General features: G+C 44.7%; 1 protein-coding gene across 1 annotated transcript in view; it reads left to right on the forward strand.

The window, feature by feature from the left end:
- The window catches only part of MSH4 (mutS homolog 4), a 79,257-nt gene extending 52,584 nt beyond the window's left edge, over nucleotides 1-26,673 (forward strand). Inside the window, exons 15-20 of the mRNA XM_090046811.1 lie at nucleotides 1,735-1,935; nucleotides 2,119-2,237; nucleotides 3,485-3,613; nucleotides 11,388-11,562; nucleotides 23,037-23,125; nucleotides 24,094-26,673. Coding sequence (XP_089902937.1) covers nucleotides 1,735-1,935; nucleotides 2,119-2,237; nucleotides 3,485-3,613; nucleotides 11,388-11,562; nucleotides 23,037-23,125; nucleotides 24,094-24,279 — 899 coding nt within the window. The 3' untranslated portion in view covers nucleotides 24,280-26,673. The remainder of the gene's footprint in view (nucleotides 1-1,734; nucleotides 1,936-2,118; nucleotides 2,238-3,484; nucleotides 3,614-11,387; nucleotides 11,563-23,036; nucleotides 23,126-24,093) is intronic.
- The last annotated feature ends 240 nt before the right edge of the window (nucleotides 26,674-26,913 follow it).

A 26,913-nucleotide genomic window follows, 5' to 3' on the forward strand; every position in this document is an offset into this window, starting at 1 on the left:
CCTTATGTAATACTGTTTCTTCCAATCACCTTTATCAGATAGCTCTCTAATCTGCCCTTTTAAATTATTAAAATTTTCTAATAAGTTTAGTTAACTGTTCTCTGGAGTGCACACCTGAAAAACTTGTTATCTCTTTCTGTTGTCCACCTCTTTGTCCAAGGGTGGTCCATTTAAATGGAAAGTCATCAAAGGTATTGACTTTCATTTGTTGATCCTGTGCCAACACTCCTTAGAATTTCAATCCAAGATAATGATAAAAAGATAAAGAGGGCAAAAATTCTATTTTGAATTTGGAACTTGGTAATTCATCAGAGATGCACACAGAAAATCTCAACAGCAAACAGAATTGTTGCAAGTAGATAGACTCCCCAGATCTTTATAGACAGCAAATATTAATAAAAATGTAGGGAAGGCTATTCCCTTGTTCCCTGTGTTTATATTGTATATTCCTTTATAATAGTATCAGATTTAGTTCATGACACTTGTATTTTATCTTTTCATACTTGAGTCATCTATAAAGCTAAAACAGAGTTTCATTTTAGTGTATGAGTTACTTTTATAGTCTCATTTCTCATATTTTTCTTTCCTTTATTACTCATGTCTTATGTCACTTGTTGCTGAATGCAGTCATTGAATATTAACTTGAGTTTGGACAGCATTTTACTTTTTTGTAATAAATCAGGAAGACTTGTATATAAGACATAATCTCCACTGGAAAACAGTCCATTAGTTTTCCCAAGTGCACTGTCTTACTGATTTGATAGCTATAAGCCAGGTATTTTACATGGAAATATCCTCCTTCTGCCATCCTTACTCACATTGAATAGTACCTTCCTTGTGAATAGTCCCACTGACTGCCGAACTACACATGTGGTAAGATAATTTTTAACAAAAGTAGAAGTAACAGAATCAAGTCCGTGGAGCTCTGCTTTCTTTTGTAGGAGTGACACTTATTTGAACATTTTTTTTCATAATTGATGGAAGCCCACACACACACACACACCATATTTACTCAAATCTTAAGATGCGGGTTTTTCTCCCAGTGAGAATGGGAGAAAAAAAACACTCATCTTAGACTTGTGTAAAAAGTTGAGAGGGTGGGGGCTGTGGCAGGCAGCTGTTGTGGCTCTGAGTCTGACTACAAGCCCAGGTCAGAGCCAGAATCAGACCTCCTGCAGCCTTGTCTGCTTGCCCTCTGCAGCTTGTGACCCCTTCTGTCCCTTTCCTCCCTCTTATTGTCAGGCACAGCTCAGCTTCAGCTTGGGCTGGATTCCCTCCTGGCACCAAGCACAATAAAACTGTGTCCTTTGCCTATTCAATCAATGCCAGCACCGCTGCATGGCCTGGCAGGGTTTGAGCTTCCACGTGCTATGCTCCAGGAGGGAATAGAACCCAAGCAGTTTCTGTAAATAAGTGTGGAGCGGAGGCACTATGGGGAGCTGGGGGTAGGGAGGTGCTGGTGGCAGGGGTCAGGAAGACTGCACAGGGAAGAAGTTGGGGAATGACAAAGGACAGAGAACAAAGCACTGCTGTAGCAGTGGAAGGGGGATGAATTCAAGACAGCCATCTGATAATTAGCTTCTATACCTGGAAAATTATAACAAATTTATAAAGTTTCCATGTGTAGAATCTAATTATTAGGGGGTCATCTTAAAGTCAGGGTCAACTTAGATGTAAGCAAATATTGTATGTTCAATGCTTAATGTATATCTTATCATTTTTCCTTTGGTTTAGTTCGCCCAGAATTCACTGATACCTTAGCAATCAAGCAGGGATGGCATCCTATTCTTGAAAAGATATCTCTGGAAAAACCCATTCCTAACAATACATATCTCACAGAGGGAAGCAATTTTGTCATTATCACAGGACCAAATATGAGTGGAAAATCAACTTACCTAAAACAGATTGCACTATGTCAAATTATGGCACAGATTGGTGAGCAGTAGTTTGATAAGTACTCTTTCATGCTATTTGTATTATTTTTCTTGATATTCTTTTAATTATGAGCAGTAAAATGCATTTCTGAAAGAAGATTAAATTATATTAAATAAGGATGTTTTTATCAATAAGATTGCTACTGATCATAATATAAAGTATCTTGTACTCTTTATTTTGTAGGTTCTTATGTTCCAGCAGACTATTCTTCTTTTAGAATTGCTGAACAGATTTTTACTAGAATTGGTATGGATGATGATATAGAAACAAATGCATCAACATTCATGAAGGAAATGAAAGAGGTATAGGTACTAAGCTTAGGTGTCTTGTGTATCAGGGCCTAATTCACATTTAGCCAGCTGCAGGTTGTATTGGCTAATAATTACATATTTCATTTCCACAGAAGCAGGTTGTTTATATATAATAAAAATGCAGTAAATCCCCCCTCTCATTCATATCTATCTTCCCTTTGTTGTGGAGTATACATTCAGGTCATTTAGGACTTCATGTGTCAAACCCAGATTCACTGAATTTCTCCCAGGAGAAACATGCCTCTTCCAAGAGAAGATCTTTGAGGACTTAACCTGGAAAATCTCCCTTACTTTCTATTGCTTATACACTGCCCTTCTATTCCAGCCAAGTTCCCAGCCCTTCGGTTTTGAATGCCATGTCTGCCTGTCCCCACCCTCCCTCCCTTAGAATTTCAGTCCAATATAGGGATAAAAAGACAGAGGCCAAAAAGTTCTATTTTTAATGTAGAACTTGGTAGCAAAGCTTGGGGACCAGGAATTGGGCGTGGGGAGGCAGAACCTAAGCTGGCTCCCAGTACCAGATGGGGGCAGCAAGAATATCTTATGGAAGCATTAGGAGCTGAGTAGATGAGCAGCCATTCCTTGCTCCCTGACTGCTCCTCGGAGTAGTCTCTGTTGTGAGAAGTTGCTACTCACTTTGTTCCCAGGAACGGGAGGACTGGAACACCTGCTGCCGCCCACATTTTCCTCTGACCAGGATCACCCTGGTCTCAGAAAGGCACAAGGACCAGGGGAGAGGAGGCAGCTGCAGGCTAATTGCTTGTACTACTCCCTCCCCCAGAATGATTTTCTAGTGGTGGAAATTTTTCATTAGAGGGAAGGAAACAAAGAATCGGACATGCTCTGTTCACCAGGGCACCTCTTGGGATCACAAGAAACAATGGGCACAAACTGACAGAGCACAAATTTAGGCTGGACATTAGGAAGAACTTCTTCATGGTAAGGGTGGCCAGAATTTCAAATGGGCTTCCAAGGGAGGTGGTTCTCTCCCTTACCTTGGGGGTCTTTAAAAGAAGGCTGGATAGGCATCTGGCTGGGGTCACTTGACCCCAGCACTCTTTCCTGTCTAGGGCAGGGGTCAGATTCAGTGATATGTTGAGGTCCCTTCTGACCCTAGCATCTGTGAATCTATGCTAAGAGTTATATTTCAGGTGAAATAAAACAATGTATGCATATTAAGAGTTGGGGAATTAGCAATTTACTAACAGAGCTGATACAAAATACTCTTTTTTTTCTAGATAGCCTATATCATACAAAATGCTAATGACAAATCACTTATTATAATCGATGAACTAGGCAGAGGTACCAGTACTGAAGAAGGTATTGGCATTTGTTATGCAGTCTGTGAATATCTATTGAGTTTGAAGGTATATTTTACATTTTTAAATAATTTGCATCTAAAATGTGTAATTATTTTGTGTTACAGTCTTAACAGTATACTAAATATGAATATTTTGTCTCTTATCCTAGACTTTGTCATGTGGATATTTATGACCTAGGTAATCCTGATAAATTTATCAGGATCAATGGATAGATAAGAGATGGATTAATAGATAAGAAAGTGCTATACTTCCTATCACTTCTGGTACTTGTCCTATCCTTACCTCCTCGTTCCAACCCCTGGATTATCCCTGAAGCATATTTCTATTAAGATTTGGTTCCATCTATGTCCTTCATCTTGGAAAGCTTCAGAAAAGCTTCAGCCTTGGCTTTTATCATTGTAATCTGACTATATCTTCTCATTAATGAAGCCAACCACAGTATCCCTAATACAGTTGTTTAATAATCAGAGCTATAACAAATCTGCAGAATCATGTTCATGAAATATATCTTTCAATTTGGTATTGCAGTTGGGAACCAAAGTAACTGACCCCTTCAGTTTTGCTTGGAGATTAAAATTTTATATACTTAACATCTCCAGAGGGAACCTTCCCAGCTGTCTGATTCCAAAATCATGATTATTCTGCACTTGACTGATTTTAAATGCTTCATTTTAGTGGCTTGTTGAGAGAAACTTAACAGGCTTTTTGATGAGGGAAGAGGAGAGGAATTTCACTGATGTACTAGTTCTGAGATTGCAGTGCACTGTCAGACTTTTTCAAGCAAAGACACAAAGTCCATCTCTAGGGATTATTTTTGAGTATTTATGCAGTTAGGTTTGAAATGGTCAAATATTTCCCATTACTCTAAAGTAAGGACAGTATATAACCTTGGAATGTTGGCAGAAATTTTGATCGAATTTTATAAGAATCTGTGGATTTTCACTAGTGGCTAAATTTATATATGTAGAAGGCATACATAATTTGCTCCTTATAAAATAATCAAAGTAGAGATATATATGTATATTAGGGCTGAGCAAAACAGCACCATTGCATTGAGATTTCCATCTTGCCATTTAGAAGGGACAGTGTTTGGTTTTGTTTCATTTAGTTTCAAAGCACCGTTCCATTTCATCAAAAGTGTTTTGCCGTTTCAGTGTTTCGCCATAAGCTATAATGCGGAATCATGAAAATGCCTGTAACTTTATCATTTCTTGCCTAATTTATGTAAAAATTGGAGGGATGGTAGCCCCATCTGCAGGCATGATGCCTGCCAAGTGTCAAGGAGATAGGTGCAAAGGTTTCTAGAAAACTGCACTTCAAACTGTTGCCAGACTCCTCCTGAGGGTGTGGGCTCCTGGATTTGTGTGCGGGATGATGGCCATCAGGGGCAGCCTCCTGCCATCCCACATGCAGACCTGGGGGGCCCACACCCCCATGAGGAGTCAGGCACAGCCCTGCAGCCCTCCCAAGGGTGCAGGTCCCTGGATCTGTGCACAGGATGACAGGAGGCTGCCGCTACTGCCTGGGACTGGCACTGGGCACACCATGCATCAGTGGCAGCCTCCTGTCATACAACACACAGATCTGGGAGCTCACACCCCCAGGAGGGCTGTGGGGCTGTGCTGGCCCCCAGATCTGCATGTGGGATAACAGGAGTCTGCCACTGCTGCCTGGGGCCAGTTGCAGCAGGAATGTTCCTGGTGCTGGGCACAGGCTGTGCCCAGTGCTGGTCTCAGGTGGCAGCAGCAGGCTCCTGTCATCCTTTGTGCAGATGCAAAGGCCCATACCCACAGGAGGAGTCCAGCACAGCCCCACAGTCCTCCCAGGGATGCAGACTTGCAGATTTGTGTGTGGGATGACAGGAGGCTGCTCTTGCTGCCTGGGGCCAGTAGCAGCAGCAATCTTCTGGGTGCTGGCTGTGCCCAGCACCAGTTCCAGGCAGCAGCAGCAACCTCCTGTCATCCCACACACAAATCTGGGGGCCCATCCGCCTGGGAGGGCTCTGGGGCTGTGCCAGACTCCTCCTGGGGGTGTGGGCTCCTGAATCTTCGTGCGGGATGATAGCAAGCTGCTGACTGGGACCAGTGCTGAAGCCAAGCAAGCATGGCTTTGAAACTTGAAATGTTTCAAAACTTCCAAAACATTTCAAGTGCCCTGTAGCAGGGCACTAAGGTGCCTGCTACTTGTAGAGCCAGAATAAGCACTCAGGTGCTGGTTGCTAAGGCAACTGGAGGGAACCAGTGACCCACACCTGCTAGCGGTCAGCTGACCAGAAGGGGCATGGCCTGGCTCCCATTTAAACACCAGGACTGAGTCCAGGCAGGCAGTTCCCTGCTGGCAGCCAAAAGGGGAAGGAGCTCTGCCAGAGTGAGTAAAAGGAAGAAGTCTGAACTATACGAGCAGTTCCAGAGATGGGTAAGGGGTGGAGCAACCCTGGGGCATGAATGAGATTTTAGACGGACAGTTTGAAGTTATGTTATAGCCCAGGGGCTTGTGTTTTGTTTGCTGTTAAACCGGAGGTTTGGGGTGAGGCTATTAGGGGTTGGAGGAGGCTTCATAGGGGACCCTCAGCATTGTGGGAACCCCAGCCCTGCGAAGGGGCAGCGAGAAGCCCCAGAGAATGGCAGCGAGAAGCCCCGGAGAGGGGGGAAGCGAGAAGCCCCAGAGAGAGGGAGCAAACTCCTGGCACCAGCAAAGCGCGATCTTAAAGGCCGGGGAGCTCTTGTGCACCTGCAGTGCAGCATTATTCTCAGGCTCAGGGTCATCCCCGGGGTTTGGGGCTTGCAGCCCTCCAGCAGTGGGGTTGGTGCCTGGGTCTGCTGGACCAGGCTCCAGATCGGAGCAGGAAAAGGGGCCCTGGGTCTCATGACAGTGGAAAAGGCTAGAGCCTCGAAGTCAAACCCTGTTTAGTGGGTTTAGACGTGGAGGCCTAGCTAGAGAAAATCAGGGGTCAGTCCCACATAGGGGAAAGGCCCGAACATATCCAATACAATAGGCAGCCTCCCGGTCGCAAGAACATCATCCTAATTTCAATCAAGACATGGCAAGCAAGTATAGGGTGGGACATAAGAACCCCAAAGAAGGATTCAAGGGCTCCCCCGCAAGGTGCAGAGTACTAGGAAGCTGGCGCTGGGAAGGGCAACCTGTTACATGCCTTCATTTCATTTTAAAGCTGTTTCAAAGCCTTTGTTTCATTTTGATGTTGCTGTTTTGAGCTTGAAACACATTGAAAACAGCTTTAAAGCAAAATACCTGGCGAAATTTTGCACAGCCCTAATGTACATAACATAACGTTTCATGAGCTGAAGCTCACCTCAGATACTGTGCAGGCCCCATGCTCCCACTCAGCTGTCTCTGCGCTCCCACACACTTGCTTACTGCCAATCTCCCCCACCACTTGTTGCCACCATTTCCCTGATTTCCTACTTGCCACCCCTGCTTCTTCCCACCTACCTGCCAGATAGCCACTCCAGAACCACATAGTTCCCAGCTGCATTGCCAGACTACAGAACTTGGTAGGAGCCCCTGCAATTCTCTGCTAGTTCTGTGTGGTACCAGCCATGCCGAGCCAGCTCCTGCTGTGTCCTGTGGTCCTGGCCATGCAGCTGGGACGTGGTGTCAGAGTGGTATGTGGGGAGAGGGAGCTGGGGACACGGAGAAAGGCAGCAGTGGCAGACACAGGGGTGGGGAGGGAAGTGGCAGTGAGCAGGAGCACGGGGCCTGCGCTGGTACCCCAGAGCCAGAAGCAGCAGGAGAGAGAGACTGCTATACACGCACACCCTTCACTCCCTCATACACCCCAGCCACCCTCCCCCTTCACACATACCACAACCCTCCCCAGCCACCCTTCCCTCACAGACTCACAGGCCCCCACAAACCCCATACCCACCCACAACCCACATATCCACACACCCCCACATGCTCTCCACTCCACATATACACCCACACACTCTGAACTCCATACACACCCACAGCACCCACACCTATCTATCCCCCCCAACAAACACACCCACACCTCCCACATACCCCTGCACCTACAGCCCCCCCCCAAACTATACCCCCCACACATTCTCCCCACAATATACAAGAGTAAGAGTTCATTTTAAGCTATTATACAATCACCTCTATATATACTACACAAACAAAAGGATAAATCAGGATTTTTTAAAATCAAATTAATGAATGCTGTAGTAGATGTTTGATTTTTATAGTTTCATAGTTTCATAGTTTGTAGGGTCGGAAGGGACCTGAGCAGATCATCTAGTCTGACCCCCTGCCATGGCAGGAAAGAATACTGGGGTCAAATGACCCCAGCAAGATGTTCATCTTAAACACCCCCAGGGTAGGAGCCTGCACCACTTCTCTTGGAAGCTGGTTCCAGACCCTAGCTGCCCTGATTATGAAGTAGCGCCTCCTGATATCTAACCTAAATCTACCCTCTGCCAGCCTGTGACCGTTATTTCTGGTCACTCCTGGCGGTGCTCGGGGAAACAGTGACTTCCCCAATGCCTGCTAATCCCCCCTGACTAGTTTATAACAGGCCACAAGATCTCCCCTCAGCCTTCTCTTTTGGAGGCTGAACAGGTTCAGGTCCCGTAGCCTCTCCTCATAGGGCCTGCCCTGTTGTCCCCTGATCATACGAGTGGCCCTTCTCTGAACCCTCTCCATGCTGTCGACATCCCTCTTGAAGTGCGGCGCCCAGAATTGGACGCAGTACTCCAGCTGCAGCCTGACCAGTGCTGCATAGAGGGGGAGGATCACCTCCTTGGACCTACTCGAGATGCATCTGTGGATGCATGCCAAGGTGCGGTTGGTCTTCCTGACTGCCTCTCCACACTGCCGGCCCATGTTCATCTTGGAGTCAGTGATGACCCCCAGATCCCTTTCCGCCTCCGTGCTGATAAGAGGGGAGTTCCCCAACCTGTAGGTATGGTGCCGGTTGTTCCTTCCAAGGTGCATCACCTTGCACTTATCTGTGTTGAAACCCATCCTATTCTCATCTGCCCACCCTTGTAACCTGTCGAGGTCTGATTGTAGCCTGTTGCATCCTTCCAATGTACCCACGTCCCCCCACATCTTAGTGTCATCAGCAGATTTGAACAGGGTGCTTTTTACCCCCTCACCAAATCGCTGATGAAGATGTTGAACAGTGCGGGCCCGAGGACCGAGCCCTGCGGAACCCCACCGCCCGCGTCCTTCCAGGTTGAGAAGGACCCATCTACTCATCATCACCCTCTGGGTTTGGCCCTCCAGCCAGTTGGCGACCCATTTGACTGTGTGGGTGTCTACACCACAGCCCCCCAGTTTCTTAATGAGAACAGGGTGAGAGACAGTGTCAAAAGCCTTCCGGAAGTCCAGGAAGATTATATCCACTGCTACCCCTGTGTCTAACGATCTGGTGATTTGATCGTAAAAGGCCACCAAGTTGGTCTGACAGGACCTGCCACTGATGAACCCATGTTGGTTGTCCCTAAGCATACAGTCTCCTGCTGGCCCCTCCTGGATGTGTGCCAGCATAATTTTCTCGAACAGCTTGCCTAGGATCGAGGTGAGACTAACCGGCCTATAGTTTCCCGGATCCTCTTTCCTGCCTTTTTTGAAGATGGGGACCACGTTGGCCCTCTTCCAGTCCTCCGGTACCTCACCAGAGCACCACGAGTGCTCATAAAGTTGTGCCAGGGGACTTGCAATGACCCCGGCCAGTTCCTTTAGAACTCTAGGGTGGAGATCATCTGGGCCGGCTGACTTGAATACGTCCAACCCCTCCAGAAGCTCCCTAACTAAATCCTCGCTAACCCTTGGCCCAGGTGTGCCTCCCTCGGGGCCCGAGGGGGTCCCAGCAGGGAGGTGGCTGTTCTGGTCCCTACTTAGGAAGACGAAGCAAAGAAATTGTTAAACATGTTAGCTTTGCCGTCTGGTGTGACGACCAAGTTACCCATGTCATCCTGCAAGGGCCCCACATTACCCGGGACCTTCTTTTTACTCCCTACGTATTTAAAAAAAGACTTCTTATTGTCCTTAATCTGGGAAGCTAGTCCCAGTTCCATCTCTGCCTTGGCCTTCCTAACTGCCCCCCTACATCCCCGAGCAACTACAGAATAGTCCTCCCTGGTGATGATCCCTTCTTTCCACTGGGTATAAGCCTCCTTTTTAGCAAGGAGACATTCCCGGATGCTTTTGGTGAACCACAGAGGCTTGTGTGCTCTCCTGCTCCCTTTGATCCTCGTTGGGATTTCCTTCCTTTGGGCTTGGAGGATCGTCTCCTTAAGGAGCGACCACTCTCCTTGGACACCTGGCTCCCCTCCCCTCCGGGACCTCAGCTCTTCTCCAACTATCCTCCTTAGCTCGTTGAAGTCTGCCCTCCTAAAATCTAGGGCCGCTGCCTTACTGCTTGCCTTTGCCACCTTGCGCTGGATGGTGAATTCCAGCAGGCGATGATTGCTGTCGCCCAGGTGGTCAAGCACTCGCAGCCCCCTCACCAGGTCATCACCCATGGCCAGCACTAGGTCCAACAAGGCATCCCCCCTGGTGGGGCTGTGCACCTCCTGGGTTAGATGGAGATCCTGCACTCTGGCCAAGAACCTACGGGAGCGTTCAGACCTGGCTGACTCCTCTTCCCAGCAGATGTCCAGGAAATTCAGGTCCCCCATCCTTAGCCTTCACTACCTCTGTGAGCTGACCCAAGAATTCCTGGTCAAGCTCTTCTCCCTGGTTGGGAGGTCTGTAGTAGACTCCCACCATTAAGTCCCTTTCCCCTCGACTGCCTTGTACTCTAACGCAAAGCACTTCAGAGTGCCCCTGCCCTGGCTCCTTGCTAATTAATGAGGATGTGTATTCCTCCTTAATATAAAGTGCCACACCCCCACCCCTCTTTCCTATCCTGTCCCTCCTATACAGCCTATAGCCCTTGACATTGACCGCCCAATCATGCATTTCATCCCACCACGTTTCCATAATCCCCACTATGTCCGGGCTGGTGTCAGCCAGCAGGAGGGTGAGTTCCTCCTGCTTGTTGCCCATACTACGAGTATTTGTGTAGAGGCATTTGAGGCCTTTAGAATATAACTTGGTATTTTTCTGGTTCTGAGATGGCAAGCCCCCTTGCTAAAAGGAGTACTTCCAGGTGCAAGGGGAGGTACTTTTGGTGTCAGAGGTCAGTGGCTAGGGGGCGTGACTTCTGGTCCCAAGATGGTGACCAGGAGTTGGGGCACCTGTGTAGGGGTAACGCCACCATGGTGGCCCTCGACAGCTCAAGAAAACTCTTGAAGCGGCCCTCTAGCTAAAATAATTGCCCACCCCTGTCTTAAATGCATGGTTACCATTTTCTTTTCTAGTCAAATTGAAAACATGTTTTGAGATTTCAGTTATTCCTTTTAGGAGATGTCGGTAGGGTCATAGATTTCACTTAGCAGTTTTCCTGATGCTTAGTCATACTTGCGTTCATTCAGTTCATTGACCTTGCTACATTCAGCAGAAAATATTACTTCATTTTAAAAACAAAGGGCTACTTAAAGCAAAAAAAAAAAACTAACTGAATTTAAACTGTAATCGAAGCTTTGTTCAGTATCTTGCTGAATTCACATCCTTATTAATATAAGCATTAAGTAAATATATAGATCTCATTGCTGAGTTTAATTTGTTAGCAACTTAGTGGCAGTTTTGCTAATCTTTCCTTTTAAGATTTAGCTTTTAGTGAGAAATATGTAAGTGAATTCCAGAAACCACCTTAAAAATATATTTTATCTTGTTTTGCATAATTGTGGTATATTATGTATAATCACTTAAGTTACAATTTTTTCTTTCCTTATTCCTAACTTAGGCATTTACACTATTTGCTACACATTTTCTGGAACTGTGTCAGCTAGATACTTTATATCCCAATGTGGAAAACAACCATTTTGAGGTGCAGCATTTGAGGAGCAGTACCGGAAATAAAGAAAAAATTGCTTATACTTACATACTTTCAAAAGGACATACAGAAGAAAAAAACTATGGTAATTCACTACATTATTAATTTAACTTATGAAACATTACTTTAGATATAATGTTAAACTATCAGGAAGTCTAAACATTCTTCTCTCCACTGATAGATCTCAAAATGATTCGTATACAGGAACTCTCATAGCTTTAAAATACTGTTTCAGTTGGAGTGATAACATAACTATTATTTTTCACTCACAAGTTTTATCTGGAGTCTCTAGCTGTTTGAGAACATAATGATTTGCTACTTGAGTGAGATGAACCACTGTGGGTACGTAGTAGTTGTAGTGAGTGGTCTGAACTACTTTCCTGTTTCCTTGTGGAAGTAATTGAAGGTGCTAGTGATCATCTTTAAAAATTTAAGTGGACAGGTATCTGGTTACAAAAGCAGTCTTCCTTGTATTTGCTCATAAATTGTGATTTTTTATAATTAACTAATGTCTGCGTTCACCTTAAAGAAGTAGAGTTTAAACAAAAATGTCATTGTAGTGTCCATATATGTATATTATTATGTCTGTTATTTACTAGGGCTGTGCAAAGCTTCAGATCATGATTCAGAGATGATTCAGGTGATTCGGAAGCAGAATCTATGAATCTGGATTGAATCTCTGGAAGCTTTAGGCTTTCTGAATTGATTCGGAGCTTCCAAATCGCTTTGAAAAAGATTCGGAGGCAATTCAGCCATAGAGTATAATGGGGAATCAATGAAATATCTATAGCTTTGTTGTTTTTTGTCTGATTTGGATAAAACCTTTAGGAGTGGTAGCCTCTGCTGAGAGCATAAAGCCTACCAGTTTCAAGAAGATTGGTGCAGGGATTCGGGGGGGGGGAATGCACCCCAAATTCTTGAAAGCAAAACTCATGTCTCGTCTATGTGTTACACCACAGGGGAGTGAAAACTGCAGGGTTGGTGGCCCCTTCAAGTTTCAAGAAGATCAGTGGAGGGGTTTGGGGGGAACTGCACCTCAAGCTGCTGACAGGCAGAACTTGTGACAGATGACCCTGTGTGTGCTAAGGCACAGCAGGCTCAAAACTGCAGGAGTGGTAGCCCCGAAGCCTGCCAGCTGTTGAGGAGATAGGTGCAGGGGGGTTCTGGGGCCCTGCACTCCTAGCTACTGACAGGCAAAACTCATGACATGGGTACTTGTGCAACTGACTGTCTCTGTCTTGGGGCAGTTGATTGTCTGTATCGATTATTTCCTCTCCTTAGCCTCTGGTTTTGTAGGTGTTAATTGTTGCAAATTAACTGGCTATATTAGCTGGCTATTGTGTATTGAGCTGGTCCCTGATTAAACCATGATTGATTGGTATCTGGTAACACAGTAGCTTAGCAGCCAGGCCTGCAGCAGTTCCCACCCCCACTGTCCCAAGACAGTCACAGTTGCATAAGCACCCATGACATGAGTTTTGCCTGTCAGCAGCTAGAGATGGAGGGCCCCAGAAGCCCTGCACCGATCTCCTTAACAGCTGGTAGGCTTTGTGGCTGCAGCGGGGGCTACCATCCCTGCAGCTTTCATCCTGCTGCGCCTTAACACACATGGTCATCTATGTCCCGAGTTTTGCCTGTCAGCAGCTTGAGGTGCAGTTCCCCCCAAACCTCTGCACTGATCTTCTTGAAACTTGGCAGGCTCTGTGGCCTCACCAGGGGCTACCACCCCTGTGGTTTTCACCCCCCTGTGGTGTAACACATAGACGTGACATGAGTTTTGCTTTCAGGAATTTGGGGTGCAGTTCCCCCTGAACCTCTGCACCAATCTTCTTGAAACTTGGTAGGCCTCATGCTACCAAAAACAACAAAGTTATTGATTTTATTGATTCCCCATTGTACCCTATGGTTGGATCTCCAAGGTGGCTCTAAAGCTTCAGAGCCGCTTCAACCAGATCGAAGTGGAAACCCAGTCTGGAGCTCCAGATCAGATCACTGGCATACAAAACGGCTGGATCTGAAGCCAGATTGAATAGCTGCTGACTCACACAAGCTTATTATTTACTAACAAATTGCCAGTCAAGAATGATGGGTGGGAAGCGGAAACAGAGCTTCCAGGAAGCAGGGGGGGACGGGGCAGCAGCACTGGCCACGCCCCCTTCCCTCCATCCACTCCATCTTCGTGGCCTGCTGGGAGCATGGGGGAGCATGGCCAGAGCCACTCCCTGGCCACCACTCCATCCCCTGTGTCCCTGCCTTCATGCACCAGAGCGCTGCCACCTCTTGTCTAGAATGTTTTTTGGAGCACTCTGATTGGTTGGTTATATATATAGAATGTTAAGAGGTGCTTTTTATCCTTGGAAGTTTTAAAGTAGTGTCCTTCAGAAAGTGGGTTCAATTATTCTTTAAATTAGATATAAAATATATTGAACCAAAACTGCATTAGAATTAAAACATTTTATTTATATCTCATTGTCATCCATTCATAACTGTAGAAAACCACAATCCTTTGAGGAGTGACACAAATCCACATAATTTAGAGTGCTAGATTTTGTAGCAGCTTCCTGCTTTAGCTGACATTTAATCAATAGGGTATTGTCTGATTTTTGCAAGCCTGACTGCACTGAAGACTGCATAATATTCCATTTTAGGTTGGAATTAATTTGAGATGAATGTTTTTTCTACATCTGGCTGAATTTCCTGTTAGTTCTTCTCACCTTTGGAAATACAAGGTCAATTTCAAAGATTTGACAAGACAAATGTAGGGCAGTGTATCTAGGCAGTCATCTCTCTTGTAGAAATATCTAGTTTCATAACTGTTGCTATCTCTCTTTACAGATCATGAATAAAGTTATATTTTAAAGATATGTGTAAAGTAAATCTAAAGGCAGCATTTTACATTTTTAGATTTTTTTTAGTCAAAAACAGTAGTTTTTTAGCTACTGTGACACTAGTGCTTATGCCTTTATTGAGATTGATTATCTTGATGTTCTGCTGGCAAAGTTCTTTGGGAAGATGTGATATCTGAAAGGGACCGGGGGGATAGGAGAGATAATCAACCCAAGGATGGATATGAGCCATCAGTGTGATGAAGTTGCCAGTAAGTCAGATAGAACTCTGGTGTGCATCAGCAAGTGCACTGCCAGTAGAACCAGAGAGGTGCTCCTCCCCCTCTATTCGGCACTGGTAAGGCCACAGCTGGAGTACTGTGTCCAATTCTGAGCACGGCACTTCAAGAAGGATGTGGATAAGCTCCAAAGGCCATCCGTATGATCAGGGGCCTGGAGGATAAGCCCTTTGAGTCGAGACTCCAGGAACTGGGTTTGCTCAGACTGAGTAAGAGAAGACTGAGAGGTGACTTGATAGCCACCTACAAATATATAAGGGGTGAACACCAAGGTGTAGGGGAGCAGCTCTTCCAAAGGCATTCCTTGGGAAGATGAGGTCCAATGAGGCACAAGCTAGTTGAGGAAAAATTTAGGCTAAACATAAGGAAAAACATAAGGGTATCTAGAATCTGGAACAAACTCCCAGCAGAGGTAGTGCAGTCACCATCCCTGGAAGTGTTCAAGAGGAGGCTGGACAAGTACCTCATTGAGCTCATTTGAGCCCAACTACTTCTTGCCCATGGCAGGGGACCAAGCTTGATGATCTTACGGGTCCCTTCTGGTCCTACTATTCTATCATTCTATTTTTTTTTATTAGACCAACTAAATAGTTGGGAAAAAGTTCTATGCAAGCTTTCATGCGCAAACACCCATCTTCAGGCATTGGGAGACTCTGCTGTTGTTCTGAGTTCTGCAAGGTAGAAAAGAAGCTAAAAGTCTGACACATCTATGAAAATGTAAATGAGTGGAATTTTGGAAGACAATGGATAGAGATAGGAGGGGAAAGGCAGCGGGGTGGGGATGTATGAGCGAATGCAAATAATAAGCTTCAGGCAGATACCTGGTAAATCAGATGTCATAATTTAATAGGTTTCATAGTTGTTAGGGTCAGAAGGGACCTCAGTAGATCATCAAGTCCTACCCCCTGCCCTGGGCAGGAAAGAGCGCTGAGGTCATGTGACCCCAGCCAGGTGCTTGTCCAGTCTCCTTTTAAAGATCCCTGTAGCAGGGCACTAGGGTGCCTGCTACTGAATGGTAGTGAATGGGCTCAGCTGCCACTCAGCAGGGCAGCAGGTGAGAGTTACCATGGTAACAGAGTAAGTCAGTAAACCACCAGGGGGCAGGGCCTGGCCTTTATAAACAGAGAAGGCTAAGGCCAGAGGCAGTTCCCTCCTGGCAGCCGCAGGAGCAGGAGCTCGGCGGGAGAGCTGATCAGAGAGAGTCCAGGGCTACAGCCTGGCTACCCTGACTGGCCACATGATGAGATGGGGTCTGGTGAAGAGCTGAATGAGTGCGGACTTTGGGTTACAAGCCAGGAGGCTTCCTGTGTTTGTGTTATAGCCGTTTGGCTCATGGTTTAGTTATGGTTATACCGGAGGACTGGGTGAGGCTGTAGGGGTGTGAGGAGGCGTCACGGGGGCTCCCCAGTAGTTTGGGGGTTCCTGGTGCCCATTAGGGGCACAGCGAGCGGTGTCAGGGTGGCACGGCATTTGGTGCCACAGTGGGCATGGCGGGAGAGCGCCAGAGAAGCGCTCGGTGTGGGGGGTTGGGACCCCAGCCCGCAAGGGCGGTTGCCCAGTAGGGCGCACGACCCGAAGGAAAGGTCAGGGGGCCAGGCACAGCTACGGGCCACCTGAGCCCTGAGTGCGAGAGGTGTGGCACAGCGCGGGAAGTGCGGCATAGGCCCCAAGAGGGCGAGGGAGCGTGGGATGCGCGGCACAAGCGCGAGAAGCTCGACACAGGCCTCAGAGGGGGTGAGAAGTGCGGGAAGCGTGGTACAGGCCCAGAGGGCACGTGGCACAAGCGCGAGAAGTGCGACACAGGCCTCAGAGAGGGCGAGTAGCCCAGAGGGGGCGAGAGGCCCCAGAGAGGGCAAGGAGTGTGGGAAGGGAAAGGCAGGGCCCAGTGGGGGGGTGTTGCCAGGTGCATGACCAGCCCAGAGGCGCTGGTAAAGGGGCGCAGGTTGTGTGGCAAGCCCTGAGGCGCCGGAAAGGGGCACCAGCGAGGAGCCCTGGAGCCAGGGGGCAGTAAGGAGCCCCGGAGTTAGCGGGGCAGTGAGCTCAGGGTGAGGAGGGGTGACGAGGAGCCCCAAGAGGGAGAAGGGGTGGCAAGAGGCCCGAAGGCAGACAATAGGCAGTGGCATAATAACATGGCCCTGGATAGATTACACCAGCACCATCGGCAAGGCTTGGGCTGCGGTGCAGGGGAGGAAAAGGAGCCACAGACAGCGCCCCCCATCATCGGGGTGCACACAAATGGGCAGCTTCCTGCTAATCCCAATTATCCATCGTTTATAAATAAGATCAAGGCGTGGCAGGCAAGAGTAGGCGGGCGATTGGCCCATTACAGGGGGGCGGAGCTGCGTGTCTGGAGAGGCTCCGAAAGTGGCACCCCTATCACAATCCCCAAGGTAGGGGAGAGCATCACCTCCCTTGGGATCCCATTCCAGATTCTGGCAACCCTTACCGTAAAGAGGTTCTTCCTGATATCCAACCTAAATCTGCTCTCCGTCAGTTTGTTGCCCTTGTTCCTGGTTATTCCAAGGCGTGCCCTGGTATACAGAGCATCTCCTATTTCTTGCTGCCCCCCTCCATGAATTTGTAAATGACCACAAGATTCCCTCTCAGCCTTCTCTTGCAGAGGCTGAAGAGATCCAGGTCCCTCGGTCTCTCCTCATAGGGGCTTACCTGGAGGCCCCTAACCATACGAGTGGCCCTTCTCTGAGCCCTCTCAAGGTTATCCACATCCTTCTTGAAGTGTGGCGCCGAGAACCGGACGCAGTACTCCAACTGTGACCTGACCAATGTCGCATTGAGGGAAAGTATCACTTCCCTGGACCTGTTCGTGATGCACTTGCTAATGTATGATAGAGTGCGATTAGCTTTACTGATTACTTTATCACATTGACGAGTCAACTATGACTCCAAGATCCCTTTCTGCTGCTGTGCTGCTGAGAGGGTCCTCCCCTAGCCTATAGGTGTGTTGGTGATTCCTTCTCCCTAAATGCAGCACTTTGCACTTGTTTTTGTTGAACTGCATCCTATTCTTTTCTGCCCACTTTTCCAACCTGTCCAGGTCTGTCTGGATTCGATCCCTTCCCACTAGTGTGTTTACTTTACCCCATAATTTTGTGTCATCCGTGAATTTGGACAGAGTGCTCTCCACACCCTCATCCCAGTCGCTGCTGAAGACATTGAATAGCACAGGTCCAAGGACCAAACCTTGGGGGACCCCACTGCCCACATCTTTCCAGGTCAATACCAACCCATCCACCACCACTCTCTGGGTATGACTCTTCAGCCAATTTGCCACCCACCTGACCATGTAATCATCTATGTCACAGTCACTCAGTTTGTTTATGAGAATAGGATGAGATACCATATCGAAGTCCTTCTTAAAATGTAAGTAGATGACATCTACCTTAACTCCTGCATCTAAACATCTTGTGACTTGGTCATAAAAAGAATCAAGGTTAGTCAGGCAGGATCTACCTGCTATGAACCTTTGCTGGTTGCCCTTCAGCATTATTTTTCCTGCTGGGCTCCCACAAATGTGATCCTTGATAATTTTTTCAAAGGTCTGCCCAAGGATAGAGGTGATACTAACTGGCCTATAATTACCCAGATCCTCCTTCCTCCCTATCTTGAAAATAGGGACCGCACTGCCCCTTTTCCAGTCCTCTGGGACCTGACCTGAGCACCATGAGTGCTCAAGCAGCTGCACCAGTTGCTCTGCTATGACACTGGCCAATTCCTTCAGCATTCTTGGATGAAGATCATCTGGGCCTGCTGACTTGACCACATCCAGCCCCTCCAAGTGGTCGGTGCTGACCACTGGTGGGCTGGTGTTCTGCCCACTTTTCCAACCTGTCCAGGTCTGCCTGGATTTGATCCCTTCCCACTAGTGTGTTTACTTTACCCCATAATTTCTTGACCTCTGCATTCCCATCCCCCAGTGAACCTAGTTTAAAGCCCTATGTGGCAGGTTGTAATGTGTCATAAATCCAGTGTATATATTAAGTCCATGATTTTTTGTATCCGGTAGATTTATGAAGTGACATTTGTAGCCTCATCTGTGAAAGGTTTGTTTTTTTAAGTTCCCTTTGAGAATTAGAACAGAGAGATTGGAGAGGGAGTGATTGTCTTGTGAGAAGCAGGCACCCGCAGTTAATTGGATATTTTTATCTTTGATGGATTTTTGGTATGCGTTCATTCTGGTACACAGTTGTTGTTTGGTTTCTCCTACATATTTTCCATCAGGGAATTCGGTGCACTGGATGAGAGGTGTTACAAATCTGGAGGTGCAGGTGTAAGATCCAAGAATGGTGATGGTTCTGTTGTGGGGTGTGTAGTTATTGTGAGACTGGTGGAGATGTGTTGACAGGCTTTACATTTCTTGTCCTGGCATGGTCTGGATCTATATGGTGTGGTTTGGGTCATAGGGAGTTTGCTTCTGGTGATGAGGTTAGTGAGGTCTGGTTCTTGTTTGAAAGCTAGTATGGGTGGTTCTGGAAAGAACTCTTTAAGAATTGGGTCTTTTTCTAGTATGGGTTGCAATTGTTTGAGGATTTTCTGTGTAGATTCCAGGGAAGGATGATCTGTCATAACTAATGGTGTGTGATTCGTGGGGATTTTCTTTTTGTACTGTAGCAATTTTTCACATGGCATCTGGGTGGCTCTTTCAAAAGTGTGAACTAGCTCTCTGGAGGAGTGTCCTTCTTGGGTGAAAGCCCTTTTGAGAGCTGAGGTGACGATTGCAGGTATCCTCCTCCATGCAAATCCAGTGATACCAGAGGGCTTGGCTATATTTACTGCTTTCTTGGTATGCTTAGGGAGATTGCTGGTTCTGTATAGATATGTATGATTGGCTGTGGGTTTCTTGTATATGGTAGTTTGTATTTTACCATTTTAGATATTGATCATAGTGTCTAGAAAGGAAACATCAGTGCTGGAGTATTCAAGAGATAGTCTGATGGAGGGGTGATTGTTGAATTTCTGATGGAAATCAATCGGAGTCTAGGTTTTTGGTCCAAATGATGAACATGTCATCTATATAACTCAGGTATAGCATGGGTTTGATGGTGCAGTTCTTGAGGAATTCTTCCAAGTGGGCCATAAAAAGTTTGGCATATTGTGGGGCCATTCTGGTGCTGATAGCTGTGCCCATGGTCTGGAGGAATTGCTAGCTGTTGAAACTGAAGTTGTTGTGTGTGAGGATGAAGTGTATAAGTTTAGTAATATCTTGAGGTCTGTACTCTGAGCTGTCTTGCTCTTGTAGATATGTGAGGCAGGCCTGGATCCCATCCTGGTGTGAGATGTTGGTATATAAGCTGGTAACATCCATGGTGGCTAGGAGGGTATTGCTGGGAAGGTGGTCTGTGTTTTCGAATTTTCACAGAAAGCATGGGCGACTGGTGTCACCTTAGTCATGTACCACCCCCAGTGACCAGTCAGCAACTGGGGGGGAGCTCACAGCCAGTCCTGCCAACCAGGGGAGAAGGGGCTTCTCCGCGGCCAATCAGAAGACAGCTGATCACTGTGGCCGATTCCAGAAGTGGCTGCGGCTGCTTCTGGGAGTGCCACAGAACACCACTCCCCAGCGGGCACTTGTGTGTGTGTGTGGGGGGAAGGGCACTGGTGCTCCCGCCTGCCCCTCCCTGTGTGTCATATAAGCGGTGAGCACGTCTGGTCAGGGGGTGCACCAGCACTCTCAGGGAGTGCACGTGCCCCCCTGTGCACTCCCTATGCATCGCCACTGACAGGAAGTCTGTTGTGTCTTGGATAAAACTTGGTCTTTGGGTGACAAGAGGTTTTAGGATGGATTTAATGAAACCTGATATGTCTTCAGTTAGGGTTCCATGGTAGGGTATGATAGGTCTGCCCAGGTTCCCTTGTTTCTGGATTTTAGGGAGCATGTAAATTGTCCCTGGATTGGGTAGTATAGGGAACTGGGGCTAGTTTTTCTTCTAGTTCAGATGGAAATAATGTGATGGTGGTTTTGAGGTGAAAAGGGGAGTTGTATCTTCCTCTAGTTTTTTGTAATAGGTGGTGTCAGAGAGTTGTTTGTTGGCTTCTTTTATGTAGTTTTCACAGTTTAGGATAACTACAGCTTTCCCGTTACCTGCTGGTTTTGTTACTATTTGGTGGTTGGATCTTAGAGATTCTATGGCCCTTCTTTCTGAGAGGGAGAGTTTGCTATAGTGGTGTTTGTTGTTGAGTATTTCACTATTCATTCTTTCTCCAAAGCAGTTAATATAGCAGTTGAGGTTTGAATTTCATCCACTGTAAGGTGTCCAATCTGAGGGTTTTTTGCATTTTTTGGCATTAATATTTTTATTGATGTCACAGATCAAAGTAGTGTTGAAAGTGGATTTGTTTTGGTTGTGGAAATATTCCTTCAGACAGAGGCATTCAAAAATTTCTTCTAGTTATCCACATCGTAGTATCTTATTTAGGTATTTTTCTGAACAGAAATTATGGCCTTTGTAGGGGACAGATTTTTCAGCTTTGGTAAGAGATTGATAATATTAGAGGGTTGAATGGTTCCTTCCACTGTCATCAAGTATGAGGTTGGAATGCTGTAAGGTATTCCTGGTGTTTTTCTGAGGGTTGTTTGTCTGGCTGGAAAACTTGTTCCTGTAGTAATTGGTTCCATTGCTTCTTTTTGTATTGGATGAACGTTATAACAATGTTTGGTTGTCTTTTTGTATACATTGTATAATGTATGGGAAGATATCCAGTTTAATTTCTTTTGAGGTTGTTGTAGCATGTGTTGATTTTCTTCTTGAGTTGATTTCTTTTGGAGTAGGTTATATGAAGGAGATGATTTCTAGTTTTTTTCTGAAATTCTCCTGCATAGTTGTGAAGTATCTTTGGAGCTGTGTGGGGTAGTCAAAGGATTGTAGATGTTCAGTCTTCTGGGAATGAAGTTTGGTTCTTGCATAGGCTTAGAAAGTATATCTCTCTGTTTAAGTTAGCTTCTTTTTTCTTCATGTTGTGAAGTTTCCACTTCAAACAGCAAAATTCAGTATCTTCCATGTTGCAGGGTTGTTAGTTGGTGTTCTGCTATCACTCATCCATATTCATGTTTACTGTGATTTTAGGCTTTTATTGGAGCGACAGGATAATTAAATAATACTTTGGGGACACTGCTTTAGCAGTGGTATTTTGTACACAAAGATGTGGATTTGCTCCCCACTGGCCATGTCTACATGTGTAACAACTGGTACTGTGCAGTACCTACCATGCCACACGTTTTTTTCCTGATGCTACTGTACCATAGCTCATTAGTACTGTACTGTATTGTCACTGCGTGGTTAGTGCCGGGCGATGCTACTGTGGGCTGTAGCAACAAGCTACGGCCCCCTGGCTTGTTGCTACTGTTCCATTGTGTCTTGTGTAGACATGCCCACTTTCTCCGAACTTGGTTTTACGTCATGTTTACTTTGTTTTTGGGATGTCTTTTGCCATTTTAATTTAAATTTGAAAATGATCTTGAACCATGCACACAATCTCTAAAAATATCAAGAACTTGAATTCAAAGACAGGTTTGGCTGAATCTTCTGTTTTTCCTTCTATTTTAAACAAAAGTTGGGTCATAGATACAACCTTTAACAGAGCTATCTAAATAAATCACATTGAACAACTTTGAGGAGATTTGGGGACTCCTGGAAGTCTCACTGTTAACTATTAGTTTCCAAAGCAGGCAGCTCACCTACAGAAAAGAAAATCTTTTCAGCAGCCATAACCATCCAGGATTAGAAGAAGGATCAAGCGCTAGAGTTTTGTAGCAGGACTGCTATTGGCAATATTCTGGCACGCACTGTCTTCGAGGCCTCAGAGGTGCCTTTTGAGTTTCTGGGGATTGAAAAAATTGAAGGATGGAAAGCACTGGCTATTTGCACCACCCCTGAATACTGGCTATCCAGATTGATCTCTCTCCCTTATTGCCTATTTTTACTTTGCCCACTACTGGTTCTTTCTTTGTGGCCAGAACAGCCTGTCAAATTGAAAGGAAACGGAAGTTGAAGGCTGCTGATCTTATTCTTCAATCTTTGCCTTTTATTCTTCACAGTGAGGGCTTCTTTCTCTCCATTCTAACAGAGGGGATGGAGACTGTCCATACTCCAAACTAACATCACAGCTGATAAGATTCTCATAATGTCTTTAGTGGTGAGGTGTCATAATACTTACTCTGAATATACGTATGTCAGAGAGATATTGCCGTGGATTGTGAGTAGACATGAATTAGCTTTTGTTCTTCATAAGTTTCTATTAGTTTTTTCCTCTATTATGAGAATTACTGAATTCATAAAAAAAGAAGAGGGCACATGGAAGAAGGAAATAAATCTTCGGGGGGGGCATTCAAAACACTTCATTTAAGACAATGATGCTTTGATTATCCTAACAATTTGTTCTGGCACAGTCAGTAAAGAACTTCTGTCTGTTTTGTTTAGGTTTAAAAGCTGCAGCAGTTTCCTCTCTACCTCCATCAATAATTTTGGATGCAAAGAATATCACAAATCATATTACTCAACAAATTCTGGTAGGTAGGAAGTTTATAATACTGGAATTTGTAGTCTTAGATGACACACATTTCCAACATGTTATTATAGCTAGTGAAGAGGTTTAGGTCTAGTGCACTGTCTACGTTTTTTAACTGTTTATATTTTCTTAAATGTTACAGAACTACATCTGTATGGCACATGTAAGAAATAAGATCTTCATGGGGAAGTTATAGTATTATCACTGGGAATTTTTCAGGAAGGTCAATGTTACTTGTAACTAACATGTCAATAAAAGTCATTATGGGAACGGTAGAGATAATCAGTGGCATAACTAGAGGTGGGCAAGCAGAGCATGCGCTTAGGAGGGAATTGCCCCAAAACCCTGTCTACACCCTGGCAGGAAAAGCAGCCCTATGGCTTTGCAGCAGCCAGATGCACAGCTTCTGTCCTGCTACTGTAAGAGCAGCAGCTGGGGGTGGCTGTTTATGCATCCCCAGCATGGGTAAGACTCCTGTGCCCAACACCCCACATTCCTCCAGTGCTCTCCCCATCCTGTCTCCTTTCTCCCCCACCTCTGTAGGGTTTGCCCAAGACACCACCTCTGGGGATGACTTCTTATACTTTCAGGAAGTTAATCTTCATTCCATGAAGTGTTGAAAAAAAATCTGTAATTGAATAACATTTATAACTTCTTATCAGAGACTTGTATATTAAGAAACTGTTCATAGTATGGATTCCAAATTGATTTCTCATGTAATTCTTGTGTTAGTTTCATAACCTAGATTTTGTATTTTTGGAAGCAGATCCAAGGGGTTTATAGAGCACCATCAGGTACAAAATCATTTTTTCATTATGGTTTGGAGGTACTAGTTACTACCACAGATTTAAATTCAAATGGTAGATCAGCCCACTAGAAATGGAACAGACAAAAAGAGCTAACATTACTATTTTAATAAGTGAATGTTGAAATTCACATTTTAAAGGCTGTGTGTATTTTCAAGAACAGCAAAGACAAAGAAGCACTCCCGAGACATTAAGACAGAGGGCTGTTTATCATCTGGCAACAGGGCTTATTCAGACTGCCAGGAACTCTCGATTGGATCCAGACAGCTTGCGAATATACTTGAAAGGCCTGAAGAAAAAGTATGAAACTGCCTGTCCGGTGTTTGGGCAAACTGAAGAGCAACTGTAGTGTATGAATTATGCTAACGGACTAATTGTTACGGTAAAAACAAGGCTTATTGTCTATCGGTAAAAACAAGGCTTATTGTCTATCGCACCATATTGTTAGCAATAGTTTTCCATTTAAAAAAAACAACTTTAATATAAATTATACTCATTACTGTCGTACTCATACATGGTCTCCACATCTGATTATATGCCAAGTTATTCTTCTGAAGCAAATTTGAAACAGAAGTATCTGCTTTATATAATGGAAATCAGTATTATAATAATAATATTCCCCTTTATTTATTTTGAGAGAGACAAATGCAAATAGTATTTTAACTACTCAAGGCTCGATAGTTCAGCATTAGTATTATACAGTATACAGATCTTATACAGAGGTATTAGAGATCTTGGCCAGCAAAAAACTGGCACTGTGACTCGGGCAGAAAAGCTATACTTTTCTCCCTTGCTGTGCAGCCACGGAGTCTGCTCATTCTTCAGGGGGAATTCCACCTATAATGTTTAATTCAGCATTTGGCTAACAACTCAAGGCTGCTTCCTCCCCAGATTTGGAGTTCTGATCCAACTCATTTGTTGCTCATTTGCTAGCACAAATATGATAGTCTCATTCAAGAGGATGATATTACAGGATGAACTTTTTCCCTTGTGTCCCTCCAGCTTTCTTACAGTCGTCCAGTGCTGGCTAACAGATCTACTCTGGAATGTATTTGGGAAAAGAAGAATGGGCCTATTAGCTTGAAGTCCACATGTCCATTGAGAAAATGGCCATGAGATGGACAATGCTTGATAAGTTAATGATGAAAGACTCAGAGTAGAGGCCCCATTTTCAGACTCTGGGTATTGTGGGGGCTCCACTTGATGATTTCTGTAGCAGTAGAGAAAAATAAATATGTATGTTTCAAAATAGAAAATTAAATGTTATGCGGAGTGTGTCATAGATTTTTTTCCATCCCATGGAGCTGGGTTAAATCCTTTAAGATGCATGGCTCCTGTGGGAAAGAGGAATGGACAAACGCATTAATAGGGAGTTGTGTGATGCCAACTACTTCTTTAGTCTTTGTGGGTAACTCCCTGATAAAAATGGGATGTGTTTTGGCTTTCTACTTCAGCATTACTGATGGCTGATTGTTTTTTGAAAAAGGCATTGGCCTGGAACTCTTTGTCAAAACGTATTTACACCTAGTTACAAGTAACATCCAAGATTATTACCTTAAGACTGGAAGAGACCAGAGGAAGAATTATTTCAGTTCTGTTGTTCTATTTTTTTTTCTTTGTGAATTTGACAATAATTTGTTATAGTAACTTTCACTCTTATGTTAATGTCTAGTTTCACAAATTGAAAGGTAAGGCAGGACATTTACAACTCAGGAGTTCACTTTTGCTGAAAATTTATTTAGGTGCAATTTAGCCAATGAGGCCTGAGGTGTACTCTTGGAGTTAATGAGTGCTTCTCTACCTCATATGGGAGATTCAAAAGGAGTAGGTTCTGCCTACTTCCTCCTCAAGGACCTATGTGGAAGTTCAGTCTAGCTAAAAAAGTAAGATGTTTCTTTTGAAACAATATAACTTTATAATTTAAGTATTTGTTTAACATTTAATAAATGGCCTATTCTGAATTATAGTAGTTTACTCTTTTCTCAAACACATTTTATTATTTACTTCCTACATCTTAATGACAGCTGTAAAAAAAACTTTTAAAGCCTGAATTTTCTGCAGTTTAATTAATTTCAGCACTTTTGTTTCAGCCCAAACTCTTTGATTTCTTGTTGACAAGGTTGAGATTACATGTGGTCCTGACACAAATCAAAAGCTTTAAAAAATAAAATGATTTTTTTTTCTGCAGAGAGAATATTTTAGCTTTAATTCTTTGAACTTGTGCAAATTAAAACAAAACAAAACATTGTTTTATTTTCCAGATTAAAATATCCCTCTCCCCATTCTCTTTCCAGGCTGTGTCAGTTACCAAAAAGAAAAAAGAGTGTTTTGGTAGAATGCAAAATGTCAATAAACAATAGATAAAATTAGCAACTGTTTGTTTCCCAGGAGTTTCCAGAGTTTGTATTGATTATAAATCAATTTAAAAGAACACAGCCATCCCATTGAATAAAAATGTTTTTCCTCTCTATTTTAGTTTATAATTTATATAGGGAACAAAACATGATAGGGTATTTTGTATACATAGGACAAGTCTCTGCTTCACAGAATTTAGATTCTAAACAAAAGATGTAAACAAGTTGGAATAAGGAAGTTACAAAATAAACTCACTTTTGCCAATTTTCCATGTAATACTTCTATTCAAATCTTATCTGTCTGATTAGTTTTTAATCTCTTACTGTGGGTGGAGATGGTAGGAGCACCTAAAGGTAAGATTTTGGGTGTCTATACATGTGCTTCGGGGTGGGAAGGGGACATTTTAATTAGATTGGCTCCTGGAGAGCCACTCTAATTATTCTCTGGATCAGCCAGTCTTGGGCATTTATACACATACTTTTCTATCCTGCACGCTGGAGATCAACCACTACTGAGCAGACTTGATTGACTGAGTCTGCTCTGTATACAAGCTGAGGTAAACCGTGCTGTGCCACATGCAGTTGTATAAGTGTTCAAATGCACATCAGCGCACAGAAAATGGCAGCGG

This window comes from Crocodylus siamensis, chromosome 5 (assembly GCF_052110815.1).
Source record: "Crocodylus siamensis isolate JL-2025a chromosome 5, ASM5211081v1, whole genome shotgun sequence".
NCBI lineage: Eukaryota > Metazoa > Chordata > Crocodylia > Crocodylidae > Crocodylus > Crocodylus siamensis.